Here is a 17,949-nt window from a genome sequence, read left to right as displayed (position 1 = left end):
TTTTTTTAAAGATTTTATTATTCATTTATTTATCTTCAGAGGGGAAGGAGAGGGAGAGAAACATCAATGTATGGTTGCCTTTCATGCGTCCCCTGCTGGGAGTTGGCCTGCGGGAACTGGCCTGCAACCCAGGCATGTGCCCTGACTAGGAATCGAACCGCGATCCTCTGGTTCACAGGCCCGCGCTCAATCCACTGAGCTACACCAGCCAGGGCTTTAGCACCTCTTTTAAGCTGCTAAATTTGTTAGAGCAGCCACAGAAAACTAAGGCATGTGTCCTCCTAGGACTGAAGCCCCAGGAGTGATTGTTTTCACGCCACTCAACAGCAGAACCAGAGGCCAAAGCCATGTGTTTTGACTCTCAGTCAGGCATTCTCTCTATGAAGGCACACTCCCTTGGGGACCGTGTGAATATCTGTGGTGCAGTAAATGCTTTCCCCTAATCACAGTGGTCAATAAAATATCAGGTCAAAAACCCTCTTGAAGGTTATTTTTGAAATGAGTAGTCACAGGAAACGCTCTAGTGTTTTAGCCCAATTTAATCTAGTGAATTAAGAATTTCCAGGCCTAACCCTAAATTTGGTTTTGATTGTGTTTTTTAGAAATGTTTTTTATTTTTCAATTACTGTTGATGTAAATATTATATTAGTTTCAGGTATACAACCCCATGATTAGATATTTACATAATTTACAAAGTGATCACTCTGATAAAACTAGTACCCATCTGATACCATACATAGTTATTACAATATAATTGACTACATTTGCCATGCTGCACCTTACATCCTCATGACTGTTCCGTAACTACCTAATCGTACTTAATCCCTTCACTTTTATCATCTATCTTAACCCTTTACCTTTGGCAACGGTCAAAACCTTCTGTTATCACTGAGGCTGTTTCTGTTCTGCTTGTTCACTTATCTTGTTTTATAGACCCCACATTTAAATGAAATCTCTGGTATTTGTCTTTCTCTGATTTATTTTACTCCGCACAATACACTCTAGGTCACGGGTGGCAAACACAAGGCCTGAGGGCTGAATCTAGCCCTCCACCTTGTTTGTACTCGGTAGCAGCACTAAGCTCTTGCTTAACTGTTAAGGAGTAGTTACATTCATACAATCCTAAAATTACATTTTGCCCCTTTCAAAGCAATCACAAAGCTGATGTGGCCCCCGGTGAAAATGAGTTTGACACCCCTGTTCTAGGTCCATCCATGTTGGCAAGATTTCATTTGTTCTCATGGCTGAGGCATATTCCATTGTATCTATGTAACACTCCTTTATCCACTCATCTACAAATGGACATTTACGTTGCTTCCATACTTTGGCCATTGTCGATCAGCTGCAATGAACATGTGGATACATATGCTTTTTCAATTTAGTGTTTTGAGTTTCTTTGAATACTCCAAAATGGAACTGCTGGGTCTTTCTTTCTCTTTTCTTATTGCCTTTTGTTTTAAAGTCTGTTTTGTCTGGTGTAAGTTTTGCTACTGCAGCTTTTTTGTTGTTTCCATTTTCATGAAATAACTTTTTCCATCCCTTTACTTTCTAGTTTGTGCCTTTCCATCTGAAGTGACTCTTGTGGACAGCATATATGAGGGTCATGTTTTCTTGTCCATTCAGTCATCCTATATCATTGAAGCATTTAATTCATTTGCATTTAAAGTCATTGTTGATAGATATGTTATTTATTGCCATTTTATTGTTTATGTTTCTTATCTTTTTTCCTTCTTCTTAAAGAAGACCCTTTAATGTCTCTCTCTCTCTTTTTTAAAAATTTATTTAATTGTTGTTCAAGTACAGTTTTCTGTCTTTTACTCCCATCCGAGCCCACCTCTTTAATGTCTTATAATACTGGTTTGGTAATGATGAAACCCTTTAGCTTTTTATCTGAGAAGATCTTCATCTGTTCTTTAATTCTAAATGATAGCTTTGCTGGGTAATCTTGGTTGTAGGTTTTTACTTTTCATCGCTTTTAATATTTCTTGCCAATCCCTCTGGCCTGCATCGTTTCTGTTGAGAAATCATCTGACAGTCTTATAGAAGCTCCCTTATAGGTAACTAACTGCTTCTCTTTTGCTCCTTTTAAAATTCTCTATTCACCTTTAACCTTTTGCATTTAAAACATGATGTGTTTTGGTGTGGGCCTCTTTGGATTCACCTTATTTGGGACTTGTAAATCTATTTCCTTCACCAGGTTAGGAAAATTTTTACTCAGTTTTTCAAATAGGTTCTCAATCCCATGCTCTCATTCTTCTTTTTTTATGCCCACGATGTTGTTAGGCTTGAGGTTGTCCCAGAGATCCCTTAAACCATCCTCGCTTTTAAAAAATATTTTTCCTGTTGCTACTCCAATTGGGTGCTTTGTGATGCCTTATCTTCCAAATTGCTCCCTCAATCCTGTTTCATCTAATCTGCTGTTGACTCTTAGGTATTCTTCATTTCTAACAAGTTCTTTTTCATGGTTTCTGTCCTTTTTTATGGTGTTGAAGTCCTAAGTTCCTTGAGCATCCTTATAGAAAATGTTTTGAACTGTGTATCTGGTAATTTGCTTGCCTCCATTTCATTAAATTCATTTTCTGGAGATTTCTCCTGTTCTTTCATTTGGGACAAGTATCTTTGTCTGCTTCTCTGTGCGTGTTTCTATGCATTAGGAAGATCTGTTATTTCTCCCAGTCTTCATAAGGTGGCCTTATGTAGTAGGTGTCTTATAGGACTCAGTGGCACAGATTCCTATGTCACCTAAGCTCTGTGTTCCAGGTTCCCCCAAGCCCACCACACATGTGGGTGGACTTTGCACAACCTCCTGTTGCAGTACAGCCATGATTGCTATTGGCATATCAGTGGGAGGGGCTGACTCCCTAACCAATCAACTACGAGGACTAGCCACAACTATAGCAGAGGAGCTCCTGTTTAGGGGCCAATCCATAGAACGATACTTGGTTCAGTAGTGCCTTGGTGCCTGTAGAGTCTATCCCCCGAGTGTGTCACTCATGGAGGTGGATGGGTAGTGCTCCAGCATGGTCTGAAGCTGGCCACTGTATGTGCTGGATCTGGAGCCTCCTGAGAAGGGCAAGCCAAGATCAGCTGATTACTGTGCCCTGCCCAGGGCTATCTGGCATTAGCTACAGAGCAATCTGTGGATGGCTACTACTTGTATCAGGCTTGGAGGTGCCCTGGAGAAGCCAAGCTGAGAGCCGAGGCTAGCTGCTGCTAGTGTTGGGCCTGGGACTACTTCATAAGAGGTATGTCTCATGTTGAGGCCAGATGCTGCTTGTTTGGGTTTGTGAACCTTTAAGAGAATTTAGACAAAGTCTGCAACATGAGGCAAGACAGGATGCTTATATGGAAAAGCCATTGGAAACAGCTTGGGTGGGCCCACAAGTTGGGTGTCATTGGTCTCAGGGAATCATCAGAGCAGGGAAAAAGGTATTAGCCAAATTGATGGAGACTCGGATTTGGCACCAACCAGTGCCAGCAGGGAGAGGGCTCAGTAAAGGAACAATGCCTTCTACCAGCACTTCCATTTGGGAGAAAGCTGCCCTCCAGCCGTTATCCCAAAGCCAGATAATTAAGTCCCTCCCCATATGTCCCTGGTGTCTTTCAAGCTGGAGCTAAGAGAGTAAGTCTGAGTAAGTCTGTGTGCAGGTCTTTTAGGAATAAAACCTGGGCCCTGACCAGTGGTGACTCAGTTGGTTGGGCATTGTCCCAAAAGCAAAAAGTTGCTGTTTTGATTCCTGGTTAGGACACACGTCTGGGTTGTGGGTTTAGTCCCTAGTTGGGGTGTGTATGAGAGGCAACCAATCAATGTTTCTCACACCAATGTTTCTCTTTCTCCTTCCCTTCTCCTCTCTCTAAAAATATAATCTTAAGAAAAAAAAGAGGAATGCCTAGAACTCTGGTAGATCTCTGTCTCAGTCAGCTGCCTTATCTTCTGGTTTTTATAGTAAGAAGTTATGCAGACTTCTCCTCTGGCACTGGAACCCTATAGTGGGAAGCCTGGTGCAGGGCTAGGACTCCTGGATCCTCAAGTAAAACATCCAGAGCTGAGATATCCTTCACGATGTTTAACTACTTCATGTGGGTATGGGACCAGCCTGTTCCACATCTCCATCCTTTCTATGAGTTCTTAAATGACTTCTTCTGTACACCCACAATCACAGAACTTCTGTGCAAGTATATTTTGTGCAGTTCTCAATTACTAGAATTTGTTCTGTATTTTAGCTGTTATTTTGATGCAGTTGTGGGAGGATTCAAGTACATTTATCTATGCCACTATCTTGACCAAAGGCTCTCATTCTTTTTTAAGGCTGAATAATATTCCACTGTATATATACACAAACCATGCTTCAGTTATCCATTCATCTGCTGTTGGACACTTGGGTTGCTTTCACCTTTTGGTTATGCTGCCATGAACATTGTTGCATAAATATATGTTCAACTTTCTGCTTTCAGTTCTTTCGTATATATACTCAGAACTGGAATTGCATAGGTAATCCTATGTTTAATTTTTAGAGGCCTGCCATACCATTTTCACAGTGGCTATATCTTTTTATATTTCCACCAGCAATACACAAGGGCTCCAATTTTCCACATCCACCCCACACTTCTGTGTGTGCATGTGTTTTAATAGTCATCCTAAGGGGTACAAAGTTGTATTTTATTATGGGTTTGATTTGCATTTCCCTAGTGATTAGTGATGTTGATCATCTTTTGCTGGGCTTATTGGTCATTTGTTTATCCTTCTTTGGAGAATGCCTGTTTCTTTCCTCATTTTTGATTCAGTTTGTTTGTTGTTGAGTTTTAGAAGTTCTTTATATTTTCTATTAACCCCTTTATCAGATATGTGATTTACAATTATTTTATTCCATTCTGTGGGTTGCCTTTTTATTCTGTCAATAGTGTCCTTTGATGCACACGATTCTAATTCTGATAAAGTTCAACTTTCTTTCTTTTATTGTCATACCCAAGAAATCACTGCCAAATCCAATGTCATAAAGCTGTACTAGTTTTAACTCCTGCTTTCAAGTCTTTGATCCATTTTGAGTTAATTTTTGTATATGGTGTTTCGTAAGGGTTCAACTCCATTCTATTGCATGTGGATATCCAGTTTTCCCAAATGCATTGTTGAAAGACTGTCTTTTCCTTCCTGAATGGATAACTGGCACCTTTATTGAAAATTACTTCACCATATATGTGAGATCCCATGTCTGGGCTCTCTCTCTCGTGTTCTGTTGGTCAGTATGTCTGTCTTATCTCCAGTACCACAGTTTTTATTACTGTAGCTTTGAGTAAATTTTGATATCAGGATGTGTGAGTCCTCCAACTTTCTTTTTCAATATAGCTTTAGTTCTGCAGAGTCTATAAATTTTGAGATTCCATTTAAATTATGTTTTTAAAAATATTTTATTTATTTATTTATTCTAGAGGGAGGGGAAGAAAGGGAGAAGGAGAGGGAGAAAATTGATGTACAAGAGAAACATCAATTGGTTGCCTCTAGCATGCTCCCAACTGGGGACCTGGCCTACAATCCAGGCATGTGCCCTAACTGGGAACTGAACCAGTGACCCTTTGGTTTGCAGGCCAGCACTCAATCTACCAAGCAACATCAGCCAGGACTCCTTTTAAATTTAGAATGGATTTTTCTATTTCTGAAAAAAGTGTCACTGAGATTTTGATAGGGTTGCATTGAATCTGTAGACTGCTTTGGGTAGTATCAACATTTTTAACTATATTAAGTCTTCTAATTCATGAACATGAATATTTTTCCATTTATTTAAGTCTTCTTTAATTTCTTTCAGTACTGCTTTACAGTTTTCAGTGTAGAAGCCTTCCATATCCTTGTTTAATATGATTCCTAAATATTTTATTCCTTTGAATGCTTGTAAATGGAATTGTTTTCTTAATTCCTTTTTTGGGTTGTTCACTATTAGTATATAGAAAAGTACCAACTGATAGTTAAGTAAGACCCATGTATTATACTGAGAAAAGATAAATACATCAAAAGGAACAGAAATATACTGTAATTCTTCAGAGCTCACGCTTAATCAGAATGGAGATAAACTGTATGAAACATCTTATACTATTCCGACAATAATTCTGAATTCAAAAATTTAAAAATGCTGACATTTTATATTGTTCAGTATGCTGTACTGTAAGACTAAATTTCCATGTATCTTCCTACTGAGCTGAAGGTTTTTACTGCAAATAGAATTTACTTTAGTCTAAAAAAAAATCACACCCTGTAACTTACTCCACCAGAGATGAGACATACCAACAAAGAATTATCTTTTGCAGCTATCTGATTTGCTACACTCTCTTCCCCACATAGGTGGGTTTTGCCAGGTTCCCTGTTAGTATTTTCACTCAAGCAAAACTCCCTATCATCGGAGACGTTCCACAGAGCTTGTGTATGGGGATTTCAACGGGACTGGAGGGGTAAATGGAAAGAATCAAATGGACTTTCAATTCTTTTGCTTCTGCTTATTGATATTATAGGAACTAACGATGCTAGAAGACATGTGGGAGGTTTTGAGTTAAATGAAAGAACAAGATTGACAACACAAAAACATTAAGTGAAACTTCTGGACCAGTAATTGTGTTGGACCTAGTCAAAATGGGTTTGCTATAAGTTTAAGAATGTGCAATATGAATGTGAGGAAAAGCCCTAAGAAAAAGTTATAAAAAATTACTTTTAGAATTCCAACTGCCTAACACATTCCAGGCAGAACTCCATGAAAAAATGAATTTGTGAGACTTCGTTCCTTCCATCTATCAAACAAAATACTTACTGAATCACTATTACATTCCCAACATCACACTAGGCACTGAGGACACAAAACCAAAAATAAATATTTGATCCCTACTTTCAAAGATCTCACTCTCTAGGCTGGTAATGTGCAATGTGTGCCTTGGTAGAGTTTCTGTGGCACTCAGGGTCGGGGTGGGGTAGTAAGGAAGATGTCAGGAAAGGAAGAGGTCACCCCTGAGTTGAATCCTAAACATGTAGAGGAAGTAGAGATTTTCTATAATGTGTTGGGCATTGTGCTAAGTGTTTAGGCTACAAAGACTAATCAGAAAAAGTCAGAACATAGGTCAGGAGGAAAAAAAGCCATATAAAAACAATTTACAAAGTAATAGCATTAAGTGTTATAAGACAGACATTTTATAAAGACAGGAATATTGAAAAAATTGAGAAGAACAAACTTGGTGGGTAAGGGGAACATAGAATGGCAAAGGTGGCGCACAGGAACTATTGTCTGAGCTAAATTATGAATGTTTGCAGATATTCAATAGGCAGGTAAGAAAAGGAGGAGGGCATTCCAGGCAAAAAAGAATAGTCTAGCATGATTAGGAATCTGTACATGGTTTAGTCAGGCTGAAAGTGACATGTAGGCTATGAAACAAAAGGAAGGGCGGGGAAGGTAATACAGTGAGAAAGGCAGGAAGAAATCATGTTATCAAGGAAGGAAGAAGACAGCAGTGTTCTCATATGGTTACTAACCTTCACATTTTTTTTCTGAAACATTTTGCTTTTTTAAAATTTGATTGTTAAGAATTTTTCTTATTCATTTGTAAGAATGCCTGACACACTAATTATAATAACCTTTGTCATTGGAAATACTTTTTAAAACCAGTTCTAATTGTTTTAGTCATCTTTAACTTATAGAAGTTTTAAAATCTGATATAGTCAAATTCATTGCTTTTTTTGGGTAACTGATACCACTGTTTATATGTTTGGAAAATCCAGGTAAAGGTGATTGCAAAAAATACAAAAGGTAAAATGAGAGGAAGGGAGGAGACCTAAGGTAGATTCAAGATATATTTAGGGAATGGGGTTAATAATAGTATGTGAGAGGAGAGAAACTCAGAGAAAGTCACTGTCTTCACTATCTGGAAAACAAGAGGACTCAGAGGACCACTTTTCAGAAAAGGAGTTTGACACACAGAAGGAAAACTAGAAAAGCAACTTAAGCTTCAAGGTCCAAAAGGCATCAGCAGAACACTCCACATTTGCTCTCTCATGAGTTAGTTAACTGTTTCTAGTTTCTACAGATCTACAAAATCCCAAGTTTTCTCTTGGTGAAGTCCATTAGAAAGTAACTTTTAAAAGTTCAGGTATCATAGTGAATTGTTGTTAATTTTGACAAATTCATTAAAATGCCAATTAACAAACTGAATCCAATCCTAATTCCACACAATTCAAATGATCAATTCATCCCCTCCCCAATTCACGAAACTGCTAAATTTTCTCTTTAGCAGATCTACTTTTTCCTCTAAATCCTATGGGCAGCAAGAAAATTAACCTAATAAAAAAGTTAAAGGAACACCTTTTTGTTGTTTGAATTCTCTACTTTTTTGGCTTTTAGGACACCGCGATGGCCTGACCTTGGCATAAGCTTTTAGACATATTCACAAAATTCCTAAGGAAAACAGTGATTCAAACATAGATATCTAATCTTATTACCTTATATCTAAAAGCAAAATAATATAAATTCACTTTGGCTACGGAAAACAGGTTACTCACCTGCGACCACATTCTGAATATTTACCAATATTTTTTAATATTAAGGCAGCTGTTAGTCGGATGTGTTTAGTTATTGGTCCCTCTTTTTCATCCTTAGAAAGAAAAAGAAAAGAAAAAGAATAAAAACCTAAATCACACATTGCTCACACCTTTACAGATAAGGCTTTCCAGGCTTGCTTACTGTAAAGTCTCGAAAGACAAGGTTTCTTGATCCTCTCCTAAGAGCCATAAGGGCAGCACTGGGATGATTCACAATGGCCTTTTGTGCTCTAGGAGTCGCGCTCGTGCCTCCTACAGCTGGCTGCCTAAATTGACCAGAGAGAGAGAAGAGACTGTTAATACGATGCTGTAGACAGACTGACGACGACCACCTGCCAACCCCAGGGTGGGTACTTTGGAACTTTGGATGCAGGATGAATAAAATCTCCCATGGTCCAGCATTAATATTTATTCTTTGTGTCAGCCTATGGGACTCTTAATATAAGGTGAAATTTCCAGTGTTTTATTTTCCAATTTATCGATTTTAAAGCAACAGTAGTTGTTCCACTATAATCCACCTTTAAAGTTACCGTGCTAGGAAACATGCAATCAAAATAAATATGACATAAGTCAAATGGAAAAGGATAAAAACCATACGATTGTACTTGTATGTGGGATATAAAAGAGAAAGCGACAAATGTACAATAGCAACAATAAAAACAAACTCACAGACACAGACAACAGTGTGGTGGTTACCAGAGGGGTAGGGAGATGAGGGGAGGATGAAGAGGGTGAAGGGGGTTAAATATACGGTGACAGAAAGAGAGTAGACTTTGGGCGGTGAGCACACAATGCAATATACAGATGATGTGTTATAACATTACACACTAGAAACTTATATAATGTTACCAACTATGTTACCCTGATAAATTTAATCTAAAATAACAGCACAGTACCAAAGTTGTGGAGTTCACACCTCTGAATGTAAGATGAAGATGTGAGCAAAGAAGAAAAACCTGTCTACAATTTGAGCTGCAAATTATTTTGGTTAAACAGTAACTAAGACTAAAACAATATTACATAAGAAATGTATTGATACAGATATAGGTCATCCAGGAAAAGATAACCTAGTCTGGTAACATGAAATTATGCTACTCACTACACTTCAAGCTATTTGTTATATAGTCTTATTTTCGCTATTATTTAATAACTTTAATCAACCCTTTTCAGTATAGTTCTATTATCCTTTATAAAATATATGGAATGAAGGAATGGATTTTACATAAAATTAGATTCAAACTACTCTAGCTCTCCTTGGCCAAGCAGAAAAACTGTACCAGTGTCTGTTGTATTCTGGTGAGGCAATGGAGGAAACAATAGTGACTTGTTCTTGTTTCCACGTGAGGAAACCCTATCTATTTCTGACAATAGCTATGACTTTGAATATTTCATCTGCCCCTCTGTGCTTCAGGTTTCACATCTGGAAAGTGGAAATACTTTTGGCACATTTTATATAAGTAAACTAATTCTGAATATTAAATAAGTTAATAAGAAAAGCAATCTTAAATTTGTAAACCAGTTTATATCTATAATGTACATAGGTGTATACACAAAAGTATACTTTAAGTACTTAAAGTAGGCCCTTAAATTGTGATTTATATTGTGACTAGATTTTTACATATAAGTGATTTTTAATTGATTTAACTGATATTGCAAATAACCTTACAAACTTGGGAAAAGCAAACACATTTCAACATATTCTTATGCTACATAATGTACACAAATTAAGTACACTAAAATTTATAGAACAAGATATCTGGCAGAAAAATGACTTTCTGTTGCCTATAGGATAAAATTCAAACTTATGATTATAGCTTTATGAAACCCTCCACTATTTATTCTTGGTCTTTGGGTTTCAGTTTGGCGGTATTTTCTATCTGAAAGCCTCCTCTGGTCTCCTGGACTGGTTTAGGTGAGCTCTCATAGCATCTTGGGCACATCTTCATTTTAGTGCCTTCACACTGTAGTGACCTAGGCACAATTCTGAGAACAAGACATAGTCTGTAACTTCACAAAACTGATATTCTGGGAGGAGAACTAGAAATATGAGAACACAGAAGCCACTCATAAACTTTATTAACTGAGTTTCTATTAATGAACATCTATTGTGTGCTAGACATTAAAGTATAGTATGAGATATACACGAACAAGATACTTTTTGCCATTCTTAGGTTTCTGGAGATCCAGTGAGAGGTGGAAGTACCTTCACACTGTAGAGAAGTACCTTCTGTCTAAAAATAAAATAAATAAAATCCTTAAAAAAAAGAATCATGGCTAGGTCTGGCATAACAACCAATACATTGCAATATCTTTTTAAAAAAATTTATTCATTTGTTTTTAGAGGGGAAGGGAGGAAGAAGGAGAGGGAGAGAAACATCAATGTGTGGTTGCCTCTTATGCGTCACCTACTGGGGACCTGGCCTGCAACCCAGGCATGTGCCCTGACTGGGAATCGAACCGGCGACCCTTAGGTTTACAGGCTGGCACTCAATCCCCTGAGCCACACCAGCCAAGGCCTATAGTATCTTAATAAATGGTGATAAATACATTTTCACACTGTCGAGTGAAAAATATTATTCAGGTTACAGAATCTACAACTAAGGGCTTTAGGAACAAAATAGGAGATACTATGCAAATCTAATATGGAACTTACAGGAATCTACAACCAACTCAGAACTTGAGTACATTCAAGAATATGCTCATGAAATAACAGGTAAATGTGACACATATGCTCTAATATAGGATCTTGACATGACATTTACGCCTCCTTCCAAGGAGGAGTTGTAAGAAGAAATCTCTTTGCCATTATCAAATACATGTTCAATTACTCTCTCAAAGGAGAGAGAACCATACATAGTTACAGTTTACAAAATATTTCTCATGTACTATATGAAAAGCAATGCTTAGAGAATTGAAGCAATTTGAACAGGGTCATATAGCTGATTAATGGTTGAGTGGACCAGAATCTAGATTTCTAGTCTCCCACTACACTAAATCGACTTTCATGGTTACTATGCCTAGCCTGGTTTCCTGATATTTCTTTTTGTGTACACAATAGTAATTAAACTCATGTTCCTTACTTGGTAGAAGGTTTTTGACTTCCTGCTTGTCCTGGTTCATCTTGTTTTAATCCTGCAAGCAGGGCATCCTTTGAACAGTGCTTATCCTTTGTGAGAAAGAGGAAATAAAAGAATATGCATCAAGACCTTTAATGCAAAGGAGGCACTGATCAGATAGTATTAAGAAAGTGTACCTGTAAGTGGGTAATAAAGGAAAACCTCTGTCGCTGAAAAGGTTCACAACCTTCCCACAGACACTGCCCCGGATACACATCTTTTCCTCCATGTTCAGTTGCAGCATGGTAGAAAACCTGGGAGGGTGTCTGAAACCACCTACAAAAAATATAAGTAGTAGAAATTTTCTGACACTTTTCTACTAAAAGTAGAAAACTTGTTTTTTTCATATAAGGCTCCAGATCAATATACAGAAATATTAAGCCAAATAATGCAAGCAAGTTCATTTCATTTCAAAGAATATTTTGAAACAAATTTTTCTGCATATAATTTCCACATTAAATCACTTAACTATATTGAACACTTCTGGTAATTTGTTTTCCATCTAATATGTTTTATTCTCAATTCCCTACCTTCAATGGAGGTCAGCTAAGAATCTCTTAAAACTAAATGAAATTATCATTTCAAAACACAATAGAACATTATTTTATAAATAAATATTATATTCTACTGCTCCTTTAGAAGCTGCTTAAGCATTTACTAGATTTCATATTATATAAAATAAACTCTAGCACATGCAATCTAACAATCTAAGTGGCAAACATTTTGGTAAGACTGGCTCTTTAGATGAATTCACATTTTGTATGTTTGTCCATGTCAAGGAAGTCCTGTCTGTCTTTTCTCCAATATCATACCCTACTCACTTATATACCCTGGGGTTTAACAATACAAATGTCTGAGTAGGTAAGTGGCCAAGTACACAAATCCCAAGAATGTCAAATACTATTGTCTCTTATTAATTAGAATATGTAGCAGTAAGAGAGAATACTGGAATCCAGACAGCAAAGAATACACTGAAACGTCTCAATTACAAACTAGTAACTCAAATATTTGTACAATCAATATCTTTAAAGTTTATGAGAGATCTTCCTTAAATTTCCTGCAAGAGTAAATACTGAATTTAAAAGATGATGTCAAAAATCATTGGATTTTTGAATCAAAATCAGAGTATATATTTCATACCATTCATATTTAAACAATTTTATTTATTTATTTTTTTAGAGAGAGGGGAAGGGAAGGAGAAAGAGGAGAGAAACATTAATGTGTGGTTGCTCCTCACGTACCCACCATGAGGGACCCGGCCTGTAACCCAGGCATATGCCCTGACCAGGAATCAAACCAGCAACCCCTTGCTTTGCAGTCCACACTCAATCCACTGGGCTATACCCACCAAGCCCATCATATTTGTATACATAAATACCTACCATAGGTTTATTGTGAAACCACCATAGATTGGATGAATTAATATTGTTAAAATGACCATAGTACCCAAAACAATCTACAAATTCAACACAATCCCTATAAATTCCAATGGCATGTTCCACAGAAATAGAACAAACATTCTTAAAATTTGTATGGAACTATAAAAGACTCCAAAGGGCCATAGCAATATTGAGAAAGAAGGACAAAGGTGGAGGCATCACGCTTCCTGATTTCAAACTATATAACAAAGGTACAGTAATTAAACACTATGGTATTGGCCTAAAAACAGATACACAGATCAATGGGACAGAATGGAGAGCCCAGAAATAAACCTATGTATTGTTAATTAATTATAACGAATGAGCCAAAAATATACAATGGGAAAAAGATAGTCTCCTTAATAAATGCTGTTGGAAAAACTGTGGCTAGCCACATATAAAATAATGAAACAGGACCACACTCTTACACTACACAAAAATTAAAAACAGGTATACTTTTATATACAGTATCTATGATGCTATATTTTGTGTGTGTGCGCTTTTGAAAATTTCTATTTATTTATTTTTAGAGAGGGAGAAAGAGAGGGAGAGAAACATAAATGTGTGGTTGCCTCTTGCACGCTCCCCACCAGGGACCCAGCCCTCAACTCAGGCATGTCCCTGACTGGGAACTGAACCTGAAACCCTTTGGTTTGCAGATCAGCTCTCAATCCACTGAGCCACACCAACCAAAGCATTAAAAAAAATGCTAGCAAATTCTGAAAATAAATATTGGTATATAATTCTCTTTATCTGTGCATAGTTTCTAAAGGATAAAGTTTATTAGTAAACTACAGCCTAGATTCACACCCTAGGAAATTCTTTTCCCAAATATTTTAAATAACACTGAATAGACTTCAACAAAATCTGGTAAGTTTGTCTCATAATACAGAACTTTTGTTTAGAGTACCATTTTTAAGCATCCTTTGGTACCCAGTGTTTAAAAAAAATTGAACTAAGGTTAAAAAAGAACTCTGCCATCAACCATAGAAGAAACTATGGGTTTTCCATACACACACACACACACACACACACTCCTGATCAGTAGTTAAAGCCCAAGGAGTACATACTTCTGAAACTAATAATTTTTTCTAACAAAAAATATATGAAATTAATCTCAGATTTATAATAGCTTATTATTATTACTTCAAGTTCTAAGTATAATAATATTAGCAAAATACCCAGTGATTCTAGGGCTTTTACATAAAATCTTTTATAAATATAAAAATAGTAGATGATAGACTGTTATTTTGACAGTTGAAAATGCAAGATGCCAATAAGGTAGGCCAGCAAATAACTACTGACTACAGAATCAAGCTAGTTAATCTTCATTCATTTAATTCACTCAATAATAAAATGAATTAAAAGCCTTTTATGTACCAGACATTGTGCTGTATGATAAAACATCCAGAGGGCACACAGCATGAACCCTCTGAAGGTATCTCCTGGTTTTATGACCACAAAACTCAGACAAAAGATGCTATTAAATGATTTCAGTTTTATTCTCCTACTGCCATATAATCCAAGCTGTTTATTCAATCTACTTTCTGATTAATTTCAGCTTAACCTGGCAACTTCACTAGTATTAAGCAGTCACTGATGAAGGCCCACTATGATAAATTACAAATTTCCACTCTGGATATCTTACTTATTAAAAATTTACCAATTATCAGGATAGCAGTTTTATTTATCACTCAACTGGTCTTTAGATATTTCTTTACATCAAGTGCCATCAACTTCAATTAAATATTTCAATTTTAAAATTTAATTATTTAAACAGACTACCTTATTTCTGAAATTTCAATTACTAGAAAAAGAATTAAAGATTTACCATAAATTTTGTAATACTTCTAGAAAAAATAGACTTACCTTTATTGAGAATATAAATGCTAGCTACCTATAAGTTTTTATTCATTTGTAACGTATAAGAAGGTTGATGTTTGCTGTTTTTTTCTGTTACTTCCTACCAGACCAACCATCATTCAAACCATATCCTGGTACAGAAATATGATCCAGGTTTGTATACTATAAGTAATAAGCCTTTATATTAGAATCTTTAGGACCAACTACAACTGTATAAGGTTCAGTAGAAACCCATTGGTTTGATCCTCAATATCACTATAGTAGATTTCTAGCTGGTCAGGGAAATAGTGATTTTATTAGTACAGAAAAAAGTCCCTGATTCCTACATAGAACAGCCTTCCACACTGGAAATGTCTGTGTAGAATAATTTTGAGATACTTTAAATTCCTATTATGACCTTTAATGATTCAATTCTAAATATAAACACAATATAGATTATGCTCCCCCAAAGGGAAGAAATTTCATATTTTCTGTAGCAGCTATTTACTAGATATCTACAAAGAGCAACATATTCTTTTAAAATGGCTTTCGAATGTCTTTTATAGCAATAGAACCTTCTTTTCAAACAAAATAGGACTTAACCCTATACAGAAAGCAAAAAACAGAGATACTATGGTTACAGGTAAGCTAGAGGGCCTCTATGAAACTTCCCTTTTATCCTGACACTGCTCATTCAAAGAACATTGTAGCCAGAAACACAGTACTAAAAACAATGAATGTAAATTTTTGGCTACCCAAGGGCACTGAGTCTATTCCTCCAATTTCACATAATTAAAACAAACAAATAAAAAACCCACTTCATATGTATTCTGTATTACAAGAAATTTTGGGGGTCCCTTTAAAAAGAGAGAGAAAACATCATCACCCATTTTTATATATTTCAATCATAAAGTAAGTTATTAGCATGCTGACAATTTACAAGCAAGCATAAAGGTAAGAGTGAGGACTTCCAGTTTTAGAGCAGACACACAAAGAGCCTGAAAGCTGTCCCTCCTATTCTAAGAAGCTGAACAAACTGAAAGTTAACAACTGTTCATAAATTATCACAGAAATGAGGTCACAAGGCAAACTGCCTCCCTGAAAACTGCGGAGTTGAGTATAGGGAATCACAAATAATTGCTAGAGATAATAGTCATAGAAATACTTAAGAAATAATTGATGAAATGATGGAGACCTAGTACGTTCCGAGTTTTACTTCCAGGAACCCTACCAGGTTCTCATAGTGAAGAGTGGAGAAAAATTACCCAGCACTGCCAGCAGGGGAAGGGAGAAAGTAATCATTAAAACACATGCCCAAAGTGTTCTTTTCTGCTTAATAAAGGTCTATCCTCAAGGGAAATTACTTTACCAGAACCTTATCAAACCTAGAATAAGAGCAATTAGTTAACTCCAGCCCTCTCCTGACTACCTGTCTCATATAGGAAAAAAATAAATAAAAAATAAAATAAAGGTTAAGCAACTCTCAAAGTCACAGTCCTTACTTACGCCCACTAAAACAGTGGCACTTAATCAGGAGCTTCTACAAAGTTTCCCCTTCTCAATACCTTATCACCACATCAACAGGGCTTCCATATAACAGCGATTACAACAGACAGAGCTGTAAGATACACTTTAAAAAGGAGTTTCAAAGGGAACCCAAAGACCACAGAGGGCAAGAAATGACACCAGAGGAAACTGAAGCCTCTGGCACCTACAGCTACAGCAAACATTAAACACAGCATAACTCCTAGCCAGATAAACATAAAGCTAAAGGTGTATTTACCTCATTTCCTATTAATTGATAAACATTTCTAGCTGTCAACAAAAACTTACAGGGCATGCTAAATGTCAAACACACAAACACAATTACAAAGCTAGAGTCTGAAGAGACAAAGCAAACACAGCCAGACACAGGTATGGTAGATTTTGGAATTATCATACTGGGAATTTAAAATAATTATGATCAATATGCTAAGGCTCTAAATGAAAAAGTAAATGTGCAAGAAGAAAAGGCTATTATAGGCAGAGAAATATAGACATAACAATAAAATGGAAATCAAAAAGACTGTTAACAGAAATAAAGAATGCCTTTGATGGGACCATCAGTAGACTGGACACGGCTAAGGAAAGAACTTGAAAGCTCAAAAATAATGTCTCTAGAAACTTCCCAAATGGAAGAACAGAGAGAAAAAAAGAATGAAAAGAGAAACAATATCCTAGAACTGTGAGACAATTACAAAAAGTGCAACATATAAACAATGGGAATAGGAAAAACAAAACAAAACAAAACAACAAACAACAACAACAAAAAAACCCAGGAGAAACAGTTGAAGAACAGCAGAGAACTTTCCAAAAATTAACGACACACCAAACTGTGGATCTGGGAAACTCAGAGAACACTAAATATAATAAATAGAAAACCAAAAAACAACACCTAGCCATATTACATTCAAACTGCTAAAAATCAAAGACAAAATATCTTGAAAGAAACTAGAGGAAAAACATACCTTACTGAGAGAAGAGAAAGGGTAAGATTATATTGATAAAATATAATCTTTATTGAGATTACCCTGAGAAACCCTGTAAGCAAGAAAAGAAGAGTGAAATATTTAAGTTTTGAAAGAAAAAGATCTATCAACCTAGAATTTTGGGTCCACAAATTACCTTTCAAAAGTGAAAGAAAAATAAAGACTTTCTGAGACAAACAAAAACTTAGGGCATCTGCACAGTAGACTGGTTTTAAGTGTGCTGGAGAAGGAAAATAAAATACTGAAAATAAAATACAGTATTTTATTTTTCTTACTCTTAATTGATCTAATAAGTAAATGTTCAAAATAAGAGCAATAGTGTATTTGGTGATTATAGCTTTTGGATAAGTAAAATAAATGACAATAATGGCATAAGGGGCACTAGGAATATCTGCACCACCCATGACGTGGTATATTGATGTTTGAAAGTGGCCTTACATTAGCTTTAAATATGTATTTCAAACTCTAGAACAACCATA

At 36.2% G+C, this 17,949-nt stretch overlaps 1 protein-coding gene across 1 annotated transcript in view; it reads right to left on the bottom strand.

Annotated features, from left to right (window-relative positions):
* ARID2 (AT-rich interaction domain 2) overlaps window positions 1-17,949 on the bottom strand; it is a 165,981-nt gene that overhangs the window by 10,607 nt on the left and 137,425 nt on the right. Inside the window, exons 17-20 of the mRNA XM_037061084.1 lie at window positions 11,820-11,958; window positions 11,647-11,732; window positions 8,709-8,832; window positions 8,528-8,619 (exon numbers count right to left, since the gene is read on the bottom strand). Of these exons, the coding sequence (XP_036916979.1) occupies window positions 8,528-8,619; window positions 8,709-8,832; window positions 11,647-11,732; window positions 11,820-11,958 (441 nt within the window). The remainder of the gene's footprint in view (window positions 1-8,527; window positions 8,620-8,708; window positions 8,833-11,646; window positions 11,733-11,819; window positions 11,959-17,949) is intronic.

This window comes from Sturnira hondurensis, unplaced genomic scaffold, assembly GCF_014824575.4.
Source record: "Sturnira hondurensis isolate 20B ecotype Veracruz unplaced genomic scaffold, ASM1482457v3 Scaffold0013190, whole genome shotgun sequence".
Taxonomy (NCBI): Eukaryota; Metazoa; Chordata; class Mammalia; order Chiroptera; family Phyllostomidae; genus Sturnira; species Sturnira hondurensis.
Note: the sequence above shows the minus strand (reverse complement) of the source record. Positions and strands in the feature narration are given on the sequence as shown.